Source organism: Hemiscyllium ocellatum, chromosome 29, assembly GCF_020745735.1.
Source record: "Hemiscyllium ocellatum isolate sHemOce1 chromosome 29, sHemOce1.pat.X.cur, whole genome shotgun sequence".
Classification (NCBI taxonomy): domain Eukaryota; kingdom Metazoa; phylum Chordata; class Chondrichthyes; order Orectolobiformes; family Hemiscylliidae; genus Hemiscyllium; species Hemiscyllium ocellatum.
The window spans coordinates 30,624,441-30,643,478 of record NC_083429.1 but is presented as its reverse complement, the minus strand read 5'-3'; the positions used below and the strand labels follow the sequence as shown (position 1 = coordinate 30,643,478).

At 39.2% G+C, this 19,038-nt stretch overlaps 1 protein-coding gene across 1 annotated transcript in view; it reads right to left on the bottom strand.

The window, feature by feature from the left end:
- The window catches only part of LOC132829486 (otoancorin-like), a 108,877-nt gene that overhangs the window by 21,564 nt on the left and 68,275 nt on the right, over window positions 1-19,038 (bottom strand). Inside the window, exons 15-18 of the mRNA XM_060846698.1 lie at window positions 18,292-18,430; window positions 3,720-3,913; window positions 2,249-2,342; window positions 738-903 (exon numbers count right to left, since the gene is read on the bottom strand). Of these exons, the coding sequence (XP_060702681.1) occupies window positions 738-903; window positions 2,249-2,342; window positions 3,720-3,913; window positions 18,292-18,430 (593 nt within the window). The remainder of the gene's footprint in view (window positions 1-737; window positions 904-2,248; window positions 2,343-3,719; window positions 3,914-18,291; window positions 18,431-19,038) is intronic.

Below are 19,038 nucleotides of genomic sequence, written 5' to 3'. Positions count from 1 at the left end.
AACAGAAGAAGGCCATTCAGCCCATCGTATCTGCACCAGCTTTCCAAATGAGTGTTACGACTCAGTGCTATTCTCCTGCAACCTGCCCATAACCTGGACAGACTTTGTATCCAGGTTATCATCCAATGCTATCTTGAATGCCTTATTTGAACTTACCCCCATCATATTTCCAGCAGTGCATTCCAGATTTTATGTAATCTTTGTACGAAAACAATACTTATTATTTGTCCTGAAACATCCCTCCTTACATTAGCTGCTAGTTTCTTTACACAATTCCTCTTTGCTTCTCTTATTTGCTTTTTCACCTGCCTACTGAATCTTCTATATATATTTAACTTGGTTCTCAATTATACTTTCTGCTGACACCCATATTTAGCACACTTCTATCTCTTTCATTTTTAGCCCAGGGAGCTCTGGATTTATTTGAACTATCCCCTTTTGAGGGAATGTACATGAGCATTAAGTATCGCATGGGAGAGAGCAAAGAAGGCATTTCAATGGAAAAGATTTCAGTTCTGTCATTGGCGCTTTATGCATTTTCTCTAATCGATTTAAATGAAATGAAAATTGAGTTGACTTTCTCACTAATGAATAATCTTTCCACTCTTATCTTTTCAGAAGCTGTTTAACTCCAGATAGTAAAGAGAAATGTCTCCCAGCATTGTGACTGCCATATTGATCTCTCTTTGTTGACCTCCTTATTCATGGTGAAGGTTGATGACTTCTATGATACATACCTGGTGCCCGTTTTCTCCTGTTATTTTCTGAAGCATTGTTCAGCATACTGAAGACTTTTTGATAAAGTGCAGAGACATTTGGAGAATTGTCAAAATCAGGAGGGACAAAATTCTTAGTTGACTTGTAAGAGGAGAGGATTTCCAAGAGTGCTGTTTGGATGTCATCCTAAAGCAAAAGTCAAATGTTACAAAAGGAAGGCCTTAGTTAACATATTTTTAAGTTAAGGGTTATTGACTGTGTCTAAGCAACAGATAATAGTTTGGGATACAATGAATTACAAAGTGGGAGTTAGGAAAGCCCCTGTTAGCAATAATGGATGAATATAACACCAGGAACTCAACTGGAGCAACCACTTAATATGTCATGATAAGCATCGGTCAAAAGCCGGGACTTACGTAACTTACCTCCTTACTCAAAGTTTGTGCAAAGATTTGTAGCTCGGGTGCTTGTTGTAGTGGTTCTGTTCGCCGAGCTGGAAGTTTTTGTTGCAAACGTTTCGTCCCCTAGCTAGGAGACATCATCAGTGCTCTGGAGCCTCCTGCGAAGTGCTTCTTTGTTGTTTCTTCCGGCATTTATAGTGGTATAATCACTATAAATGCCGGAAGAAACATCAAAGAAGCGCTTCGCAGGAGGCTCCAGAGCACTGATGATGTCTCCTAGCCAGGGGACGAAACGTTTGCAACAAAAACTTCCAGCTCGGCGAACAGAACCATTACCTCCTTACTCCCTAAAGCCTCTCTACCATGCACAGTGCACAATTCAGCAATGTGATCAAATAATTTCCACTTGTTTGTGCGACTCCAATAACACTCAAGAAGTTTGAAATCATTCAAGATAAAGCAATCTACTTCCAACAGTCATCTATTAACATGAGTTCCTTCTATCATCATTGCATAATAACAGCCATGTGCATCATCTACAAGATACACTAGAGGAACTTACCATGGCTCCTTTGACATGACTTACAGAACCCAAATTTCTCCCACTTTGAATAACAAGTGGAGCAGAGGAACACATCCATCTGCTGTACCATCCAAACTTGGAACTATATTGTTGTTTCTTCATTATCAACGGGTCAAAAATCAGCAGATTCTTCCCTGACGGCACAATGGGTTTAGCCATCTGGACTGTAGTGGTTGAAGCAAGTAGCTTAGCACACCTTCTGAAGGACCATTATGGAGGGGTAATAAATGCTGGCCTTGTCTCGGACACTCTGAGCCTAAGAATTAAAAATAATTTGCTTTCCCCACGGAGATAAAATATTTTCACTGATTCTGCTGACACAATTTTCCCAGGCTGCAGGATTAGAGATTCAGTCAGATGGTGTTTCTACACTTCAAATTGCCTCCCCATAAATTGCAGCTCTTTCCTGGGAATATGAGGGTTTGGTGAATATGGCTCAGAAATGACACATGAAAACATTCCAAGTCTGATCTTTGCCAGTTAGCATCTGTGACTATATCTGTCAGTGCAGGTAGCAAATACAGAACCATGATGTTATTTTACTTACATTATTGGGGATTGATTTAAAATCCTCATACATGAGAACTGCCAATAGGCCACGTAATTCCGTGAGCTCATCGACTGTCCACTTTATGAGAGGCCTAGGTTAAAAAAAATGCAGACAATATTTCACAGAAATGTATTGTGCACATTGATTATAGCAACTCTGAATTCAATTACAGAATTTTTACAGGCCAGCCTCCTGACTGGATTCCTTCATTCCTGAAGAAGGGCTTATGCCCAAAACGTCGAATCTCTTGTTCCTTGGATGCTGCCTGACCTGCTGCGCTTTTCCAGCAACACATTTTCACCCCAGCCTCCTGACTGGACCAGCTCTCTGAATGAACAATGCAACTAGTACATTTCTCCCAAAACAGTGTACGCTATTCCTTTTGAGACAGTCAATTCCACCCCAAATGTCTCAATTGAACCAATCTCCTCAGACAGAGCATTCCTGATTTTGGAAAAGTTTCTCCTCATTTCCCCTTTTATGACAACAAACCTAAATCTGCGGCCCCGAGTTCTCAATATTGCCATAAGTCATAGAATCCAGACAGCATGGAAGCAGACCATTCGGTCCATTGAGTCTACATTGACCCTCTGAAGAGTACCCACTCACGCCCACTCCCCTATCTTACCACTGTGACTCTGCATTTTCACATGGTTAATCTACCCAGCCTGCACATCCCTGGACACTTGAGCATGGCTAATCCACCTAACCTGCACAGTTTTGGACTGTGGGAGGAAACCCACACAAACACAGGGGAGAATGTGCAAACTCTACACAGACAGTCACCCAAGGCTGTAATCGAACCGAGATCCCTGGTGCTGTGAGGCGGCAGTGCTAAGCACTGAGCCACTGTGCCAACCAATGGGAAAGAGTGAGGAGCAGTTATTCTGCATCATGGAGTCATAGAGATGCACAGCACAGAAATAAACCCTTCGGTCCAATTTGTCCATGCTGACCAGATATCCCAATCCAATCTCATCCCACCTGCCAGCACCTGGCCCATATCCCTCCAAATCTTTCCTATTCATATACCTATTCAAATGCTTTTTAAATGCTGCAATCGTACTAGCCTCCACCACTTCCTCTGGCAGCGAAAAAGTTGCCCCTTAGGTCTCTTTTATATCATTCTCCTCTCACCCTAAACCTATGCTCTCTAGTTCTGGACTCCCTCACCTCAGGGATAATACTTTGTCTATTAATCCTATCCATGCCCCTCATGATTTTATAAACCTCTAAATGGTCATCCCCCAGCCTCTGGGGAAAACAGCTCTAGCCTATTCAACATCTCCCTATGGCTCAAATCCTCCAACCCTGGCAATATCTTTGTAAATCATTATATTATTGAACCCTATCATTTTTTCTCACTTCTCTTCTCCATTCTACCTCTTTAACTCGAGTTCCTCATGCCGGCAATGACTTGAATGAATCCAGTAAACTAAAGCTGTAGTTAACCATTCATTGTACTTACGGATAGGCTGACAGGATCTTCTGTCTAAGAGCTATTTTCTTTGCCTCATCAAATCGTCCACATTCTCGAAGTTGATCAACAATCGCCAGGAACACAGTGTTGTTTAAATTGTTGATGTCATTTGGACTAAATGCACAGACGAGGGAACCCAAGCTGTTGCCTTCATCCTCTGTCATTGCAGATGCAGTCAAATTCTATCAGTGAATAATAAAACAAATCAAAGAGAAAAGCTCAAAAAACAAATCACTGCCTCTATTTTTTTTCATGGAATTCAAACAGTATAAATGTTTTGATGGTTAGAAGGATAGAATTAAAATACTGGAAGTTGCAAAATTAAGTAGATATTTTGAATCACCTTTACCTGTCCAATTTCCACACCCTTCTAAACATTTCCCTTTCAGCCATGTATCTATTCTAAAATGTTGACAAAGCTTTTGCCTCAAACCATGGATATGAATTTTGCAGCTTCATCACTCCAAGGGGACAGATACCCCCTGTGTTAAAATCACTTCCATTTAACCTTCTGCCTCTAAGCCATTGTTCCTGACCCCAATTTGCCTGCTTCTATCTATTCTTTTCCATCCACTATTAATTTTAAATACTTCTGCAGTATCCGTGCTGTTTGGGAAGAAAAAACCTTCAGGCTAAAACTTGTGCCACATGGCTTTTGGAGAATGACATTCATGATTTATCACCCAATGGTCTGTTGAAATAGAGCTAGACAACATTCAAAGTTGGCTGTATATTTCCAGAATTTTCTATTTTAGTTTTAGATTTCCAGCTTCTGCAGCATTTAGCTTTTGTGCATGAAGGGTGGACTTATGATTTCATGAGGTTCATACACACTTACATCCTTTATCGTCCATGACTTTTTTCTATCATCCAATCACAAGATGTGGGAGTCAATGGATCACCATCATTTATTGCCCATCGTTAGCTGCCCTTAAAAAAGTGGTGGTGCACTGCCTTCAAGAGTGGCTACAGTCCATAACCTAAAGTTACACCCACAATGCCATTAGGAAGGGAGTTTGACCCAGTGACACTAAAGGAACATCAATGTATTTCCAAGTCAGGGCATGCAAAGATGATGGCCTTCTGATGCATCTATCCATCTAGATGGTGGTGGTCATGATTTGGAAGATGCCATCTAAAGAGCTTTAATGTTTTGAAATTAGAATTCTACCACCTTTTTTTATTCTTATGACTTTTATATTTAATGTTTTGCAAATATTACCCACAAGTTGATTGTCTTTAGAATTCCTAACAACAGAGAGGTGTGAGGCAGAGTACATTTAAGGCTTAGATATAAGGAATCAAGGACTACAGAGAAAACACAGGAAGATGGACATGAAGATTGTCATTCAATCCTAGTCCTATTGAATAGTGGAGTGAACTGAAAGTGCTGAATGGTCTCACTTAGGTTTCTCTGTCTTATGGTCTTATTACATCCTTTTGTTCTTTTACAGCAGTAAATAAAGTTCCATTTAGAGTATGGACCATGGTATTATTTTATTCACTGAATAGTGTCACCTTATATATGATGACATTCCAATACATCAATGACTTTTTCCAGACAATTCTGCCAGCTCATTAGTTTCCACTCTCCATTTCCTTTGTTCTTTTAAAGAATTAACTATATCCTCTATTTTCATAACAGCAGAATATTGTAGCATTGGATTCTCTTGGTCTATACTTAAATCTCTGGCATAAGCAGTGTGCATAAATGGCCCCAGAATGAACAGCTAACTATTTCTAACTACTTTGAATGCTGCCCTCAACATCTACTTTTCACATCCTCTCCACTGACCATTTTTAATTTCATTTCAAATCTCTGATACTTTAGCCAATAGAGAACTTTCTGATCTACATCAGTGCTTTTCAACAGATGCGCTCCTGCACACCTTGTGCCATAAAATTCTGTTCAAAAGTAATTAAGATCAACATAAAACAAATATTGTTTCATCTTAAACAATATTCTATCCAACCAAAATTACAACTTGTAAAACTTGTGAAAATTAATCATTAATTTACACGTGAGTTAATGGCATTTCAATGCTTAAATGTGAATATTCTAAACACAGCTGGCCAAGACTAAATTGAGATGATGTGATCGTTTTTATTCATGACGATAGAAACCTAACAATAGTGTTTGTGTACTTTATCTCTCTAGATTAAAAGGTTCTGTACACACTGGCAGGTCCGGGTTCCCCACTAACCTGGCAAATTACAATTTACTTTTGCATTTTGCTCTCATCCATTAAATACATACCAATTCAATCATTTCATTAAAATTATACATTTAGAAATATTGTTGCAAATATAAAATGTCATCTGCAAAATTCAGACTCCTGAACTGAGTGCAGTGTGTGGAATGGATTTAGGGCCATGGACGGTTAGAAATAAATGAGTTGAGCAGATCTTGAAAGTGTGTCTGTGCTCGCAGTGTGAGATGGTGGACATCTTTCTGATGGATTTGAAACTTTAATGCTTTTGATCCTTCTTTATCATGTTGCCTGCACAATATTGCAAATATCTCTAGTAAGGTGGTAACCATTGTAAATGCAAGTAAATGTGATATTGATGAGAAATGATTTCAGCTGGAAAAGTGGGTGTGGCATGGAATTCTGAGTCTCAATAAAATGTGCTCTATCACTATAAAGATTGGAAACCACTGATGTACTCTGCAACTGCTGTAAATCACAACCTGCGTGGATATCATCTCCTCAAAAAATTGAACTCAACTTGTCAAACACAGTTATTCTTTTTTGGATGGGTGGGATACTTTTAGGGGTTTTGGTCAGTGAACTAATGTCTCATGAAACAACCAGCTTTATTCTTCTGCTTTCAAATATTTTCCAATAAAAATGAATCATTCTTAACTTATACTAGCAGCATTGGTCGAACTAAAACATTTATATCGAATATTCCCCGGTGGCTATGCATTGTTACAGTGAAAGTTTTTCTTTGAAGTCTTATTAATGTCGCTTTTGTTTATATTTGCCTCTTCACTTCTAATTCCTTCTTTCCTCTTTAACTTTTTCTTTTGTTTTCTCTTGTTTATATTTCTTGCTCCCACACAAGTCGTTTCTGATTTGACTTGTCACCTTAATTTCTCTCTATTTCTTCACTGTATTTTTCTCTCTATGTTTCTTTGTGTCTCTCTCCCTTCTCTACAATTCCCAGCCACCACCCGTCCACACAATACCCTGTCTCTTTGCTGGATTTGTAACGCTTCTCCTTCACTGTGTGCATCTCTTATGACGGATTTCGTGTAAAAGGGTTCCCGCCTGCACCAATGTAATTGATTTAATATAAGCACAGTATAAAAACACAGTCAAGATCCAAAATGTTTACAAAGCAAAGCAGACAGATTCTCATGAACACATCATCCAGTTAGTTCTGAGTCAGTTTGAGACTTCTGCATTTGGACAGGACTGAAAGTATTTGTCACAAATGCAAAATTCAGGATCTAAATGAATCTCTCCAAGTATGCCCTATTCCGTTTCACTTCTGTTTCTTATTTTTTTCCTTAGTCTTTCTTACTCTCATACAAAATTGTAAAATTTACTTATTCTCTACTTTCTATGACATTGAATCTGTTGTGTGGAGAGATCCTAAGGTGAAGCAGTAAAACTAGAGGCAGTGGATTATTGAATAAGATCAGGAAAATCGTTTGCAGAGAGCAGGAGTTAAGTGAGGTATGACAGCACACTCGGAGTGGGAGAGTACCGTTTGAGAATCATTAATGAAGAAAGGCCAATCCCAGCCATTTATTTTCAGCTCTTGGTTTGACTGTGTAACAAATCAAGTCAAATCAGAAAATCAATTTTCATTTCCAACAGTAGAATCAATATTTTCCATCCCTGCAAACTTCCAGGTTATCACTATCCTAAAGGATTTTTCACACTGTGATTGCCTCTCAGCTTTGTTAGGAACCAACGTGAATAGAGTACAGTATGTTACCCAATTGACTTCCAGATATGAACAAGGTTAATTTAATTCCCACATGGAAATGATCTAAAATAAAATTGAGTACAATCTCAAGTAAGTTATGACATAAATCCATCAGAAAAGTTATTGTAATATCACATTTGCTTGGAAAATTGACCACTGTCCTTCAGTGTGGATGGTCATCAGTCACCACAAGGTAGAATTGTGTGATATTCTGGGTTTGGTGGCAGAGAGGGCATTTATTCAGGTGAGAGGGTGGAGAGTGTGGATTTGCTGCCTTCCTGCCTCCAGCATGATTTAGCTTATGTTTGGAGGGCCAATGGACAGTTTTCCTGCCCATCACCAATTGAGGAACTTAGTAAGGGATTAATACACCTTTAAACAGCTTGTCCTGCCACAGCTGGTATTAAGACAGCAGTTTGTGAGAGGTTGCTTTGCTGGAAGGTGACCTAATGTGCATGGTTGCTTGCAGATTTCTACAGTGGCAAGGTTAGGGACTTTTTAATTGACTGATATCCACAGCTGAATCAAGCTGTGTAAGACTTTCCAAGTTTTCAACTGTTGTATGATGAAGCAATAGTTCATTACAAACACCAGATTCTACCTTTCCTGTCTGGATCCTTTACCTGTGGCTGATAATCAAGCTCACTTCGTATTTTTTTTTTTGGAAAACACCAACCTGCTCAGAGATGATATTACACACTGCTGGAACATGTTAGTCTTGAACCCAGGTGTTCTGGCTCAGAGGGAAGGACACTACCACTGTATTACAAGAGTACACTAAAGCTTCTGTTTTTTTGTCCAAATAAACCACCAGCCAAATGAAGTTGGAAGGGGCTTTGATGCACTCTAACCATTATGGTGTCTGAAAAGAATGTATGATTTTTTTTCACTTTCAGAAGTGCTTTCACATACAACTGATTTTTTTTTCTTCACGACCTAATCACCTGTGTTACTTTACATGTTCATTCACCACCATTAAAATACACAGGTTTCCAATTAATTGTTAATTTACGTGCACAGCCCAGCAAGGGCAATGCAACAACATCAAAGTGAGGAGAAGGTTAAAAAGAGAAGGAGGGGACTAAATTAAAATGGCATTGGAGGGGGAGAAAAAGTGCTCCAGCCCCTGCTGTGCGCACATGTCTCCAGATGCATTGAGAGTATTGGTGAACACTGCATGTTCCCTCTTCAAGGACACCTGGGTGTGAACAATGTCATGGCAGAGAGGTAGACAGTCAGCAGCAATGACCCTCTCCAAGAACCCAACTCTTAAGTACAAAGTTCAGTGATCATCACCTGAAGCTCTTCTGATTGATCTATGAAAGGACCTGCACATCTAATACTGACAGCAGCCGAATGTGGTGGTCATTCATTCAAAGACACTCAGCACCTGAGCATGAGGAAGGTGTGGCCTGCTGAGAACTACCTCCTGCCCTTACTGCTGACTGCCTCCTGCAAGCTGTGACCCAGCAAAGATCTTGGGCCCTTGGATGTTGTGCCAAGGGTATCACCAACATCCTACTGACTCTAGGTCAAGCAGATGGAAATTCTGCCTTCAGCGTCCTTCATCCCAGGAATGCTTGCTGCTGGCCTGATAAATATCCAAGTGTCAGGAGATGTGACACATTTTACTGAAAAAAAAACAACATGGGGCTCTTACTGGCACTTGAACCAATAGCTGAGACTCCTCAAGATTCTGTCCACAGTTTCATAATGGCCTAAGAGCTATATTTAATCATCTGATCTTCTTCATTATAAGTGACATTTACTTGATGAAAATAGGCTTTTGACAAGTAAGCCACACTGATAGTCTCTTCACCAGAATATTAATTCAATAAATATCTTTTTCCATGTCAGGTTTAGAATAAATTCAACAATTCTAAGAATTAATATATCTGTGCTTAGCTAATTATTTTCTCTCTAAATTAGCAGAGGGCTTGCACATCATGGTCATTATCATCTCTCTGCTTTGATTTCCAAAAATCAGTATGGTTTATTCATGGATTTTGCCATGTAGCATACAGACCACACATTGTAATTATACATCATTTTAAATTTAAATCAGATTCAGCAACGAAACCCCCAACAATGCCCACCAAGTTAATTAAGGTGCAAGAACAAAGGTAATGGAATATTCATGAGAAAATCACAATTGCATCACACAGCTATCCTCGTAAATGAAGTAAAAGTGCAGTTCCATCAGATTCCATCCAAAAATTGATTTTAATAATACCTGGATTTTAACGTGAAGGCTACTGTGCCACAAATTGTAGCATTTGTTTTAGTCTAATCTTAACCTGTTAATTACGTGATCAGCACCAGGCTAGCTGGTCATGCATCAACGAAGTCCCAAAAATGCCATGCTGAATTAACAGAATTAGTTGACTTGTTTTTGAAAAGAAATAAATTATCCACAGCCTTGCAAAATCCTGTATCCTGGTACAGCAAATAATCCCGTGCTGGTTGGGTCTCACTTTTATGTTATTTGTCTATAGATCAGTGTTGGATATGAATAGCTTGGATTTTACAAATTTACTTTTACATTCTGCAGTTTTTGGTTTTCCACACATTGAAATGCAAATATGTCTGCATGTGCTATCAATAACATCTGGTAAATCTATATGTGACAAGAGACACGTAATGAGCTGGTAGCACACACACAGGTGATAGCATGTCAACAGCAATCATTAGATGCCACCTGAATGTTTGCATTGACGTTTTGTGCTAATTTCCAAGTGCATGACCGCCCCAGTATGTTAGTTTCTCAGCATCATTTCATGCCATTTCCTTCTCACTCCCCATTGTGAATATGATTGGAAGAGGAGAACATTCTTCATTCAGAGCAATGTAAATCTTTGAATTTGAAAACATAGAACTTTGTGGAAGTTCTCTCATGGAGTATCTTTAAAGCTGAGATAGACAGGTTTTAGTGTCTAAAGAATCAATGGATATGGGAACCAAGTGGGAAAATGGAATTGGGGTAGCACGTCAACCATGATCTTTTTGTCATTCACTCATTGAACATGGGTTTCAATGGCTGGTCAGTGTTTATTGATATTCTGAGTTGCCCTTGAGAATGTGGTAGTGAGTTGCTTTCTTAAATCACTATGTTCCACTGGATTCAGACAGACCCACAATGCTATTAGGAAGAATTTACCAAGATTTTGTTCAAGCACCACTGAAGGAGCAGCGATATATTACCAAGTCAGGATGGTGAATGGCTTGAATTTATAGGGTGTGGTATTCCTACAAATCTGCTGCTGTTGCCCTTCTTGATAGTATCTTCCAAACTGATGATTAATCCTATCTAAGAAGCCTTGCTGAACTTCTGCAGTGCATTTTGTAGAGGGCACAGACTGCTGTTTCTATGGATCAATATTGGAGTGAGTAATTGCTTCTGGATATGATGACAGTCAAGTGGGCAACGTTGTCATGAATAGTGTCAAACTCTTTGAATGCTGTCAGAACTGTACTTGTCCAGGTCAGAGGGACATTTTGTAAACAGAAAACAATCTTCCAAAAGATCTTCCATGGTGTTGGGAATGAGAGATTGATGTCAATAAAGGTTTGGCTGAGGAATAGCACGAATGGTAGATGTCTTTTCCCTAGCATGGGGGACTTCAAAATGAGGGGCTCATTTTTAAGGTGAAAGAAAAAGATGTTAGAAATCATGAGGGGCAATTTTTAGGGTGTAGGTTTGCTCACTGAGCTGTAGGTTTGATATCCAGATGTTTCATTGCCTGGCTAGGTAACAACATCACTTGGCGATCTCCAAGTGAAGCGAAGCTTTCTCCTGGATGGGGTTCCTGGGGTTTGTGGTGATGTCATTTCCTTTCTGAGGGGTTGATAGATCTAGATGCCATCTATGTGCTTGTTTATGGCATTGTGGTTGGATTGCCAGGCCTCTAGGAATTCTCTGACATGTCTTTGCTTAGCCTGTCCCAGGATAGATGTGTTGCCCCAGTCGAAATGGTGGTTTTGTTCACCCATGTGTAGGGCTATGAGGGAGAGGGGGTCGTGTCTTTTTGTGGCTAGTTGGTGTTCATATATCCTAGTGGCTCACTTTCTTCCTGTTTGTCCTACATAGTGTTTGTGGCAGTCCTTGCATGGAATTTTATAGATGATGTTGGTTTTGTCCATGGGTTGTACTGGGTCTTTTAAGTTTGTTAGTTTTTGTTTGTTTGAGAGTGTTGGTGGGTTTGTGTGCTACTAGGATTCCGAGGGGTCTCAGTAGTCTGGCTGTCATTTCTGAAACTTCTTTGATATATGGTAAGGTGGTTAGGGTTTCTGGCTGTGTTTTGTCTGCTTGTCGTGGTTTGTTCTTGAGAAATCTGCGCATTGTGTTTTTTGAGCATCCGTTCTTCTTAAATACTTCATATAACTGGTTCTCCTCTGTTTTTTGAAATTCGTCTGTGCTGCAGTGTGTGGTGGCTCTTTGGAATAGTGTTCTGATACAGCTTCGTTTGTGTGTGTTGGGATGGTTGCTGGTGTAGTTGAGCATTTGGTCAGTGTTTGTCAGTTTTCTGTATACGCAGGTTTGTAATTCTCCCTTGTCCTTTCTTTCTCTTGCGACGTCCAGAAATGCAGGTTTGTTGTCAGTTTCTCCCTCCTTGGTGAACTTTTGGGTTCGCTACGTAGATGACACCTTTGTCATCACAAAACGAAACAAGATAGAAGAGACATTTAACATCATCAACAACACCCTCACAGGCATAAAAGTTCACCAAGGAGGAAGAAACTGACAACAAACCTGCATTTCTGGATGTCACAGGAGAAAGAAAGGACAAGGGAGAATTACAAACCTGCGTATACAGAAAATCGACAAACACTGACCAAATACTTAACTACACCAGCAACCATCCCAACACACACAAACAAAGCTGTATCAGAACACTATTCCAAAGAGCCACCACACACTGCAGCACAGATGAACTTCGAGAAACAGAGGAGAACCATCTATACGAAGTATTCAAGAAGAACGGATACTCAAAAAAAAGTGCACAGATTCCTCAAGAACAAACCACGACTCTGACAAAACACAGCCAGAAACCCTAACCACCTTACCATACATCAAAGAAGTTTCAGAAATGATAGCCAGACTACTGAGACCCCTCGGAATCCTAGTAGCACACAAACCCACCAACACTCTCAAACAAAAACTAACAAACTTAAAAGACCCAGTACAGCCCATGGACAAAACCAATGTCATCTATAAAGTTCCATGCAAGGACTGCCACAAACACTACGTAGGACAAACAGGAAGAAAAGTTAGCCACCAGGATCCATAAACACCAGCTCGCCACAAAAAGACACGATCCCCTCTCCCTCATAGCCCTACACACGGATGAAAAAAACCACCATTTCGACTGGGACAACATATTTATCCTGGGACAGGCTAAGCAAAGACATGCCAGAGAATTCCTAGAGGCCTGGCACTCCAACCACAATGCCATAAACAAGCACATAGGCCTAGATGCCATCTATCAACCCCTCAGAAAATGAACAGGAAATGACATCACCACAAACCCCAGGAACCCCATCCAGGAGAAAGATATAAATAGAAAGCAGGAGACAACAGCTTCGCTTCACTTGGAGGTCACCACTGATGATGTTACCTAGCCAGGTAATGAAACATCTAGATATCAAACCTACAGCTCAGTGAGCAAACCTACACCCTAAACCACAACCTGAGTTACAAACCTTCACAAACCTTGCGGGCAATTTTTGTTTTTACACAGAGAGTGGTTCTTGTGTGGAATGAACTTCGAGGAAGTGGTGGATGTGGCTACAGTTACCATGTTTAAAAGGCATTTAGAGAAGTACATGAATAAAAATTGATTAGAGGAATATGGGCCAAGCACAGACAGGTGGGACTAGCTTAGTTTGGGATTATGATCAGCATGGACTGGTTGAACCCAAAGGTCTATTTCCATGCTCTATGACACTATTAAAGGAGAGACTGTGCTGTATTCAAATTTGCTGATGTCAAAAGATAACTAGGGAGTTAAAAATCACATAACACCAGATTATAGTCCAACAGATTTATTTCGAAGCACTAGTTTTCGGAATGTCGCTTCTTCATCAGGGCAACCACCTGATAAAGAAGCTCTGAAACCTAGTGCTTTCAAATAAATCTGTTGGACTATAACCTGGTGTTATGTGATTTTTAACTTTGTCCACCTCAGTCCAACATCGAAACCTCCAAAATATGTAAGGAAATTAATTGTAAAGAAAACAGAAAGAATGTGCAACTTCATAAAAATAATTTCAATTAGCAGGCAAAATTTGGCAAGTGTATAATTTGTGAAAACATATGGTTGTCCATTTTGACAGGAAAAATAGAAAAATAAATTTAAATAGTGAAGGAGAGCACAGTGTTGTAATAGAGTGGGATTTGGTCCTATTCATAAATTGCACAAAGTTATTTGATACAACAAGTAATTAGGAAAGTAAATGGAAAGTTGGCCTTTATTGCAAGGAGATGGAGCATAAAAGCTGGGAAGTCTTGCTATGATTTTACTGGTCAGTGGTGAGATTGCCATATGAAGAGCTGTGTGCGCTTTTGGTTTCCTTACTTAAGAAGGATTAAATCTGCACTGGAAGCAGTTCAGAGGAGGTTTGCTCAGCTCACTCTTGGAGTGAGGAATTTTTGAGCAAATTGGACTGTAACTATTGGAGTTAAGAAGTCTGAGAGATAACCAGATTGAAACCCAAGAGATTCTGAGGGAGCTTGACAACTTGGAAGATGGGAGGATCATTCTGCTTGTGAGGAAATCAAGAATTCAGGGGAGCTGTTTAATAAGGAAATTAGCACAATTTCTTTCTCAGTGGGTCGCAAATCTTTGGAATTTCTTTTTCACAGATGGAGTTAACAACTGAATCAGTGAATCAAAACTGATCGAGAGAGATTTTTGATTGACAAGCGAGTGAAGGTTTATGGAAAACACAAGAAAATGGAGTTAAGGCCATGATCAAATCAGTTCTGAGCTTACCAAATAGCAGAGCCAGCTTATGACCTATTCAGAATTCTGATTCTGATGATCTTACGCATTGATGTTAGAAAAGGGAAAATAAAATCCTGTGGATCATTTCTAGACAAACTGGTATCTTGCATATAATCTGGTTATACCTACATTACAAATAAAATTGAATATAAGCAAAGAAACATAACTGCCTGCTTTAATCTTCATAAAATGGGCCTAACATCTTTCACCTCACCCATAAAAATATGGGACAAATTTCACTTTATTAGACCAACTATAAGTTCTGGACAATTCAATCTTATGCATTCATTGTTTAATATTGAGGGGAAGTTCTCCCATGTTAAACCAATGATCAGCCTTTGATAGAAAACAGTTAGAGTAGAGTGGAAGAATTAACTAATTTTCATTTGCTATCAATAATATGTTGATAATTGTTTAGTATTCAATTCCTGGTCAGGGATTGATAAACTCCATACGTTAGTTTATTTAAAGCAATAAAACATATTACAAAGTATTAAACAAACATTAACCAATTGATTTCTGTAAGCAGCTTGCAGACCTAAAGCTGACTAACAGGCAAAGAGTGTCACAACATTGTATACACAGCACAAGGTGCCCTTAAAAATGAACTTTCTTAAAGGCAAGGTACATATTAAACAATGAGAGCCACTTTATGTGGTATAAAAACAATGAGTACATGGCAGTGACCTGTTTTTCATGTACACCATATTTCTAGGTTGAAAGAGAACAAGAAACAACAGTCCTCAATTAAAACAAAGGAGTGCTTCATTCTAATCAAAGTAGGAGAGTGTGAACATATTTGCTTAGATGTCCTTGGACCTTGGAGTGTAGGTTCATAGTTCGTTGAAAGTGGAGTCACAGGTAGATGGGAGAGTGAAGGTGGTGTTTGGTGTGCTTTCCTTTATAGTTCAGTGCATTGAGTACAGGAGCTGGGAGGTCATGTTGCATCTGCACATTGGTTAGACCACTTTTGGAATACTGCAAGCAATTCTGATCTCCCTCCTATAAGAAGATGTTGTGAAACTTGAATGGGTTCAGAAACTCTTTACAAGGATGTTGACAAGGTATGCAGGGCTTAACCTATAGGAAGAAGCTGAATATGCTGGTGCTATTTTCCCTGGAGAGTCTGAGGCTGAGAGGTGCCTTTATAGAAGTTTATAAAATCATGAATGGATTGGACAATTGGACAAGGTATTTTCCCTGAAGTGGGGGAGTCCAGAAATAGAAGGCATAGATTTAAGGTGAGAGTGGAAAGATTTAAAAAGGGTCCCAAGGGTAACTTTTTCAAGCAGAGGATGGTGCATGTATGGAATGTGTTGCCAGAGGATGTGTTGGAGGCTGACACAATTCTAACATTTAAAAGTCATCTGGATTGACTTATGAGTAGGAAGGGTGTGGAGGGATATTGGGCCAAATGCTGGCAGGTGGGACTAGATTGGGTTGGGATATCTGGTCGGCATAGATGTGTTAGACAAAAGGGTCTGTTTCTGTGCTCTATATCTCTCCAACTCCACATAATGTGTGAAGAGTTCTTAACCGAATTATGACCATATTTAAAATCTACCTGTGCCCCTTTAAAAGCCTGTGATATAATTATTTGCATTCATAGAATTGATTATTTTAATCATTATCAACTCTCACTAAATTGAATGTTTGTGTATGTATGGTGAAGCATTGGTTCTCTATGCCCTACCAGTCTTGCGTTTCTCCTTTGTTAATGTCATTGAATTTTATTTACTGTTGAGATGCCAATGACATATGAAATTTATCCATTTCCTGGCTTTGGGCAAACTATAAATTTCTTCATGTGTCAATTTTCAGCAATTGAAATGAACCACTCAATAATGGTATACTGAGTGGAGAGTTAATATTGCTGGGAACTGAATTGTCAGTGATATATATTCTTTCATGCTTGCGAAAGATTTTGACTAAACAAATCATACAGAGAGCCCTAAAGAGGAGCAATCAGATAAACCACATACAAACTCAGCACTTTGTGATCCTTTGTTTTCAGTTGTTGTCAGACTAGACTAAGGGGAAGAGAAAAGCACACAGCATGAGCTTGCATGAGTCTCACTTGAGTCAACAGAAGGAAAGTTAGTCAGGTTCAGAAACAAGCCCAAAGCTTCAATTCTGAAATGGCTAATCCCCTTCGATGAATTTTCCTTTCTGCCATCTATCTAGGAATTGTTTAACGCCCAGGTGATGAAGACAGATATCGTCCCCATCATCTGTCACGAGCTTCACTGACCTTAATCATGCTAAACATTGATTGACTGCCACCTTGTGCTTACAAGTTTGACCATGTCAGTGTGAAGAATAATGAAATACAAAATCTGACAGTCTTTTTATTAAAATGTTCACTGTGAAGGATAATTTGTACAATCCAGAAGTCAGTGAGTCTAGAATTGGGAACTGAAGCATCTCCAGATGGGCACTTATTCAGTGAGCAGATGTTACTTACCAGACAGACTATGCATCTATCATTGGCATTTTAGAATTGAAATTTACATCCTCAATTCAAGCATTGAATTAAAGCTCTAACATGCAATGACATGACTGAAATTAAAAGCTATTAACAGATATAAGACAATTCAACTGATATTTTTTTAAACAAAGCTTTCAGTTTGGTATTCAGACTGAAACACCAAATTGGCAACTTTTCAACCACCCATCTGACATCTATCTGAATCAGAGGTTCACAACCTAGAGAACCACTGTCTGCTTCAGGTCATGAGGAGGTGGTTTCAGAATTTAAAATAATAAATATGTTCCAGAAAAAAAGACACTGTTGCCCAATGGCAGAATTGAGCCAGGCAAAAATGGTGCTCTGTCTGCGACATCTGTTTGTTCCTGAGGAGGGACTGAGATGGTGTTCACTGGACACTGCATGAAGATCTCCTGTCTTATGCTGTTTACTTCTTTCCATTTTCCCCTCCCTGCATCCCCTCCTGCATCAACATTTATCTTATTACCATGCTGCATAGTTTGCTGTTCGCTTCTCACTCCTTAAGTTATTTCACCACTTTGTGTCACCAGAGGTTTAACTTTCAGTTCATCTCACCCACAGTTCCAGATTATAGCCAATGGTGACCATGTGCAACAATGCATTTTCAGATTTGGACATTAATTTACCCTGTTTTTGTCATACGTGCAGTCATAATTGTCAATTAAGTAAAGAATGAGCAAAGAAGTAGACAGCAGCTACTATGAAGAAAGGAATTGCATTTCTACTTTCATGCTAAGATTCAACTATTTACATACAAAATCCAAAATAAAATTCATAAGGGGTTCGGGGATGAAGATGGTCAATGTGTCATCCAAGTCGGGAGGAAGGCTCGAAGGTTAAGGTTGAGAGCAGATTCACTTCATGCAGGTGAAAAATTACATAAATGTCCCTTTCCTTCTCAACAACTATTACTCTAAACATGGACTCAAAGTAAAACTACACGCAATGCTGTGTTGTATATACATGTGTGACCCTAGAATGGCATCTTAAGAATGCTGTTTGGGAGAGCACCCTGTCTTGTGAGGCTTAATGTTAGTACAATGCTATTATTCACAGAAGATTAGCAACACATAAACATGTAGACTGTAAGTCCTGCAAAACTTACCAGGCAATCTTTTGCGTAATCGAGAAGTTCTTTACGTCTGGGTGAACTTCGGGGAAGCATTGTGATATTGGCCTGACTTATTAGCTCAACCATGTTGGGGCACAAATCTCGTGGAATGAGCTTCAGTTCCTTAATCTCCCTGAAAAGTATAAGGCAGGTATGTAACAACAACAATTAACATTGACATAGGGTCTCAAAAGAAGGAAAGATGTGAGAGGAAATAATAAAATGGCAATTCGGTCAGGTGACTAAAAGAAGCTTGGTCAAAGAAGTGGTTCCAAAAGGAACAGAAAATGGTGAAAAGGAATTCCAAAGAAAGGAGGCGAAATGTTGGAAGACACCTGCAAATGCTGGGACAGAGATAACTGTAAATGTGTGAGAGAATAGAGCCTGAGGAATTGAATGAATTGTTTACTGGAGGAAGAGTACATGGAGCCTTTTGACAGGATTCAGGAGCTAACACAAGTTGCAATATATATTCACAAAAAAAAAACAGCAGTCAGATACAATTGAATGGGCTCACAAGTTTAAATGATTGGGTCGAAAAAGTTTTGAGATATTTAGAAATTTGAAGTATTTTGTGACATATTCACAAAAATGCATGTCCCTCATTATATGCTTCTTCCACTCACACCATAATAACTCCCTATTTATGTCACAATATATATTTCCCTCCAAGGATGGAGAATTCAATAGAAAAAATGTTTTGGTGGCAAGAGATTTTGTCTACTTTTTTAAAAATAGACG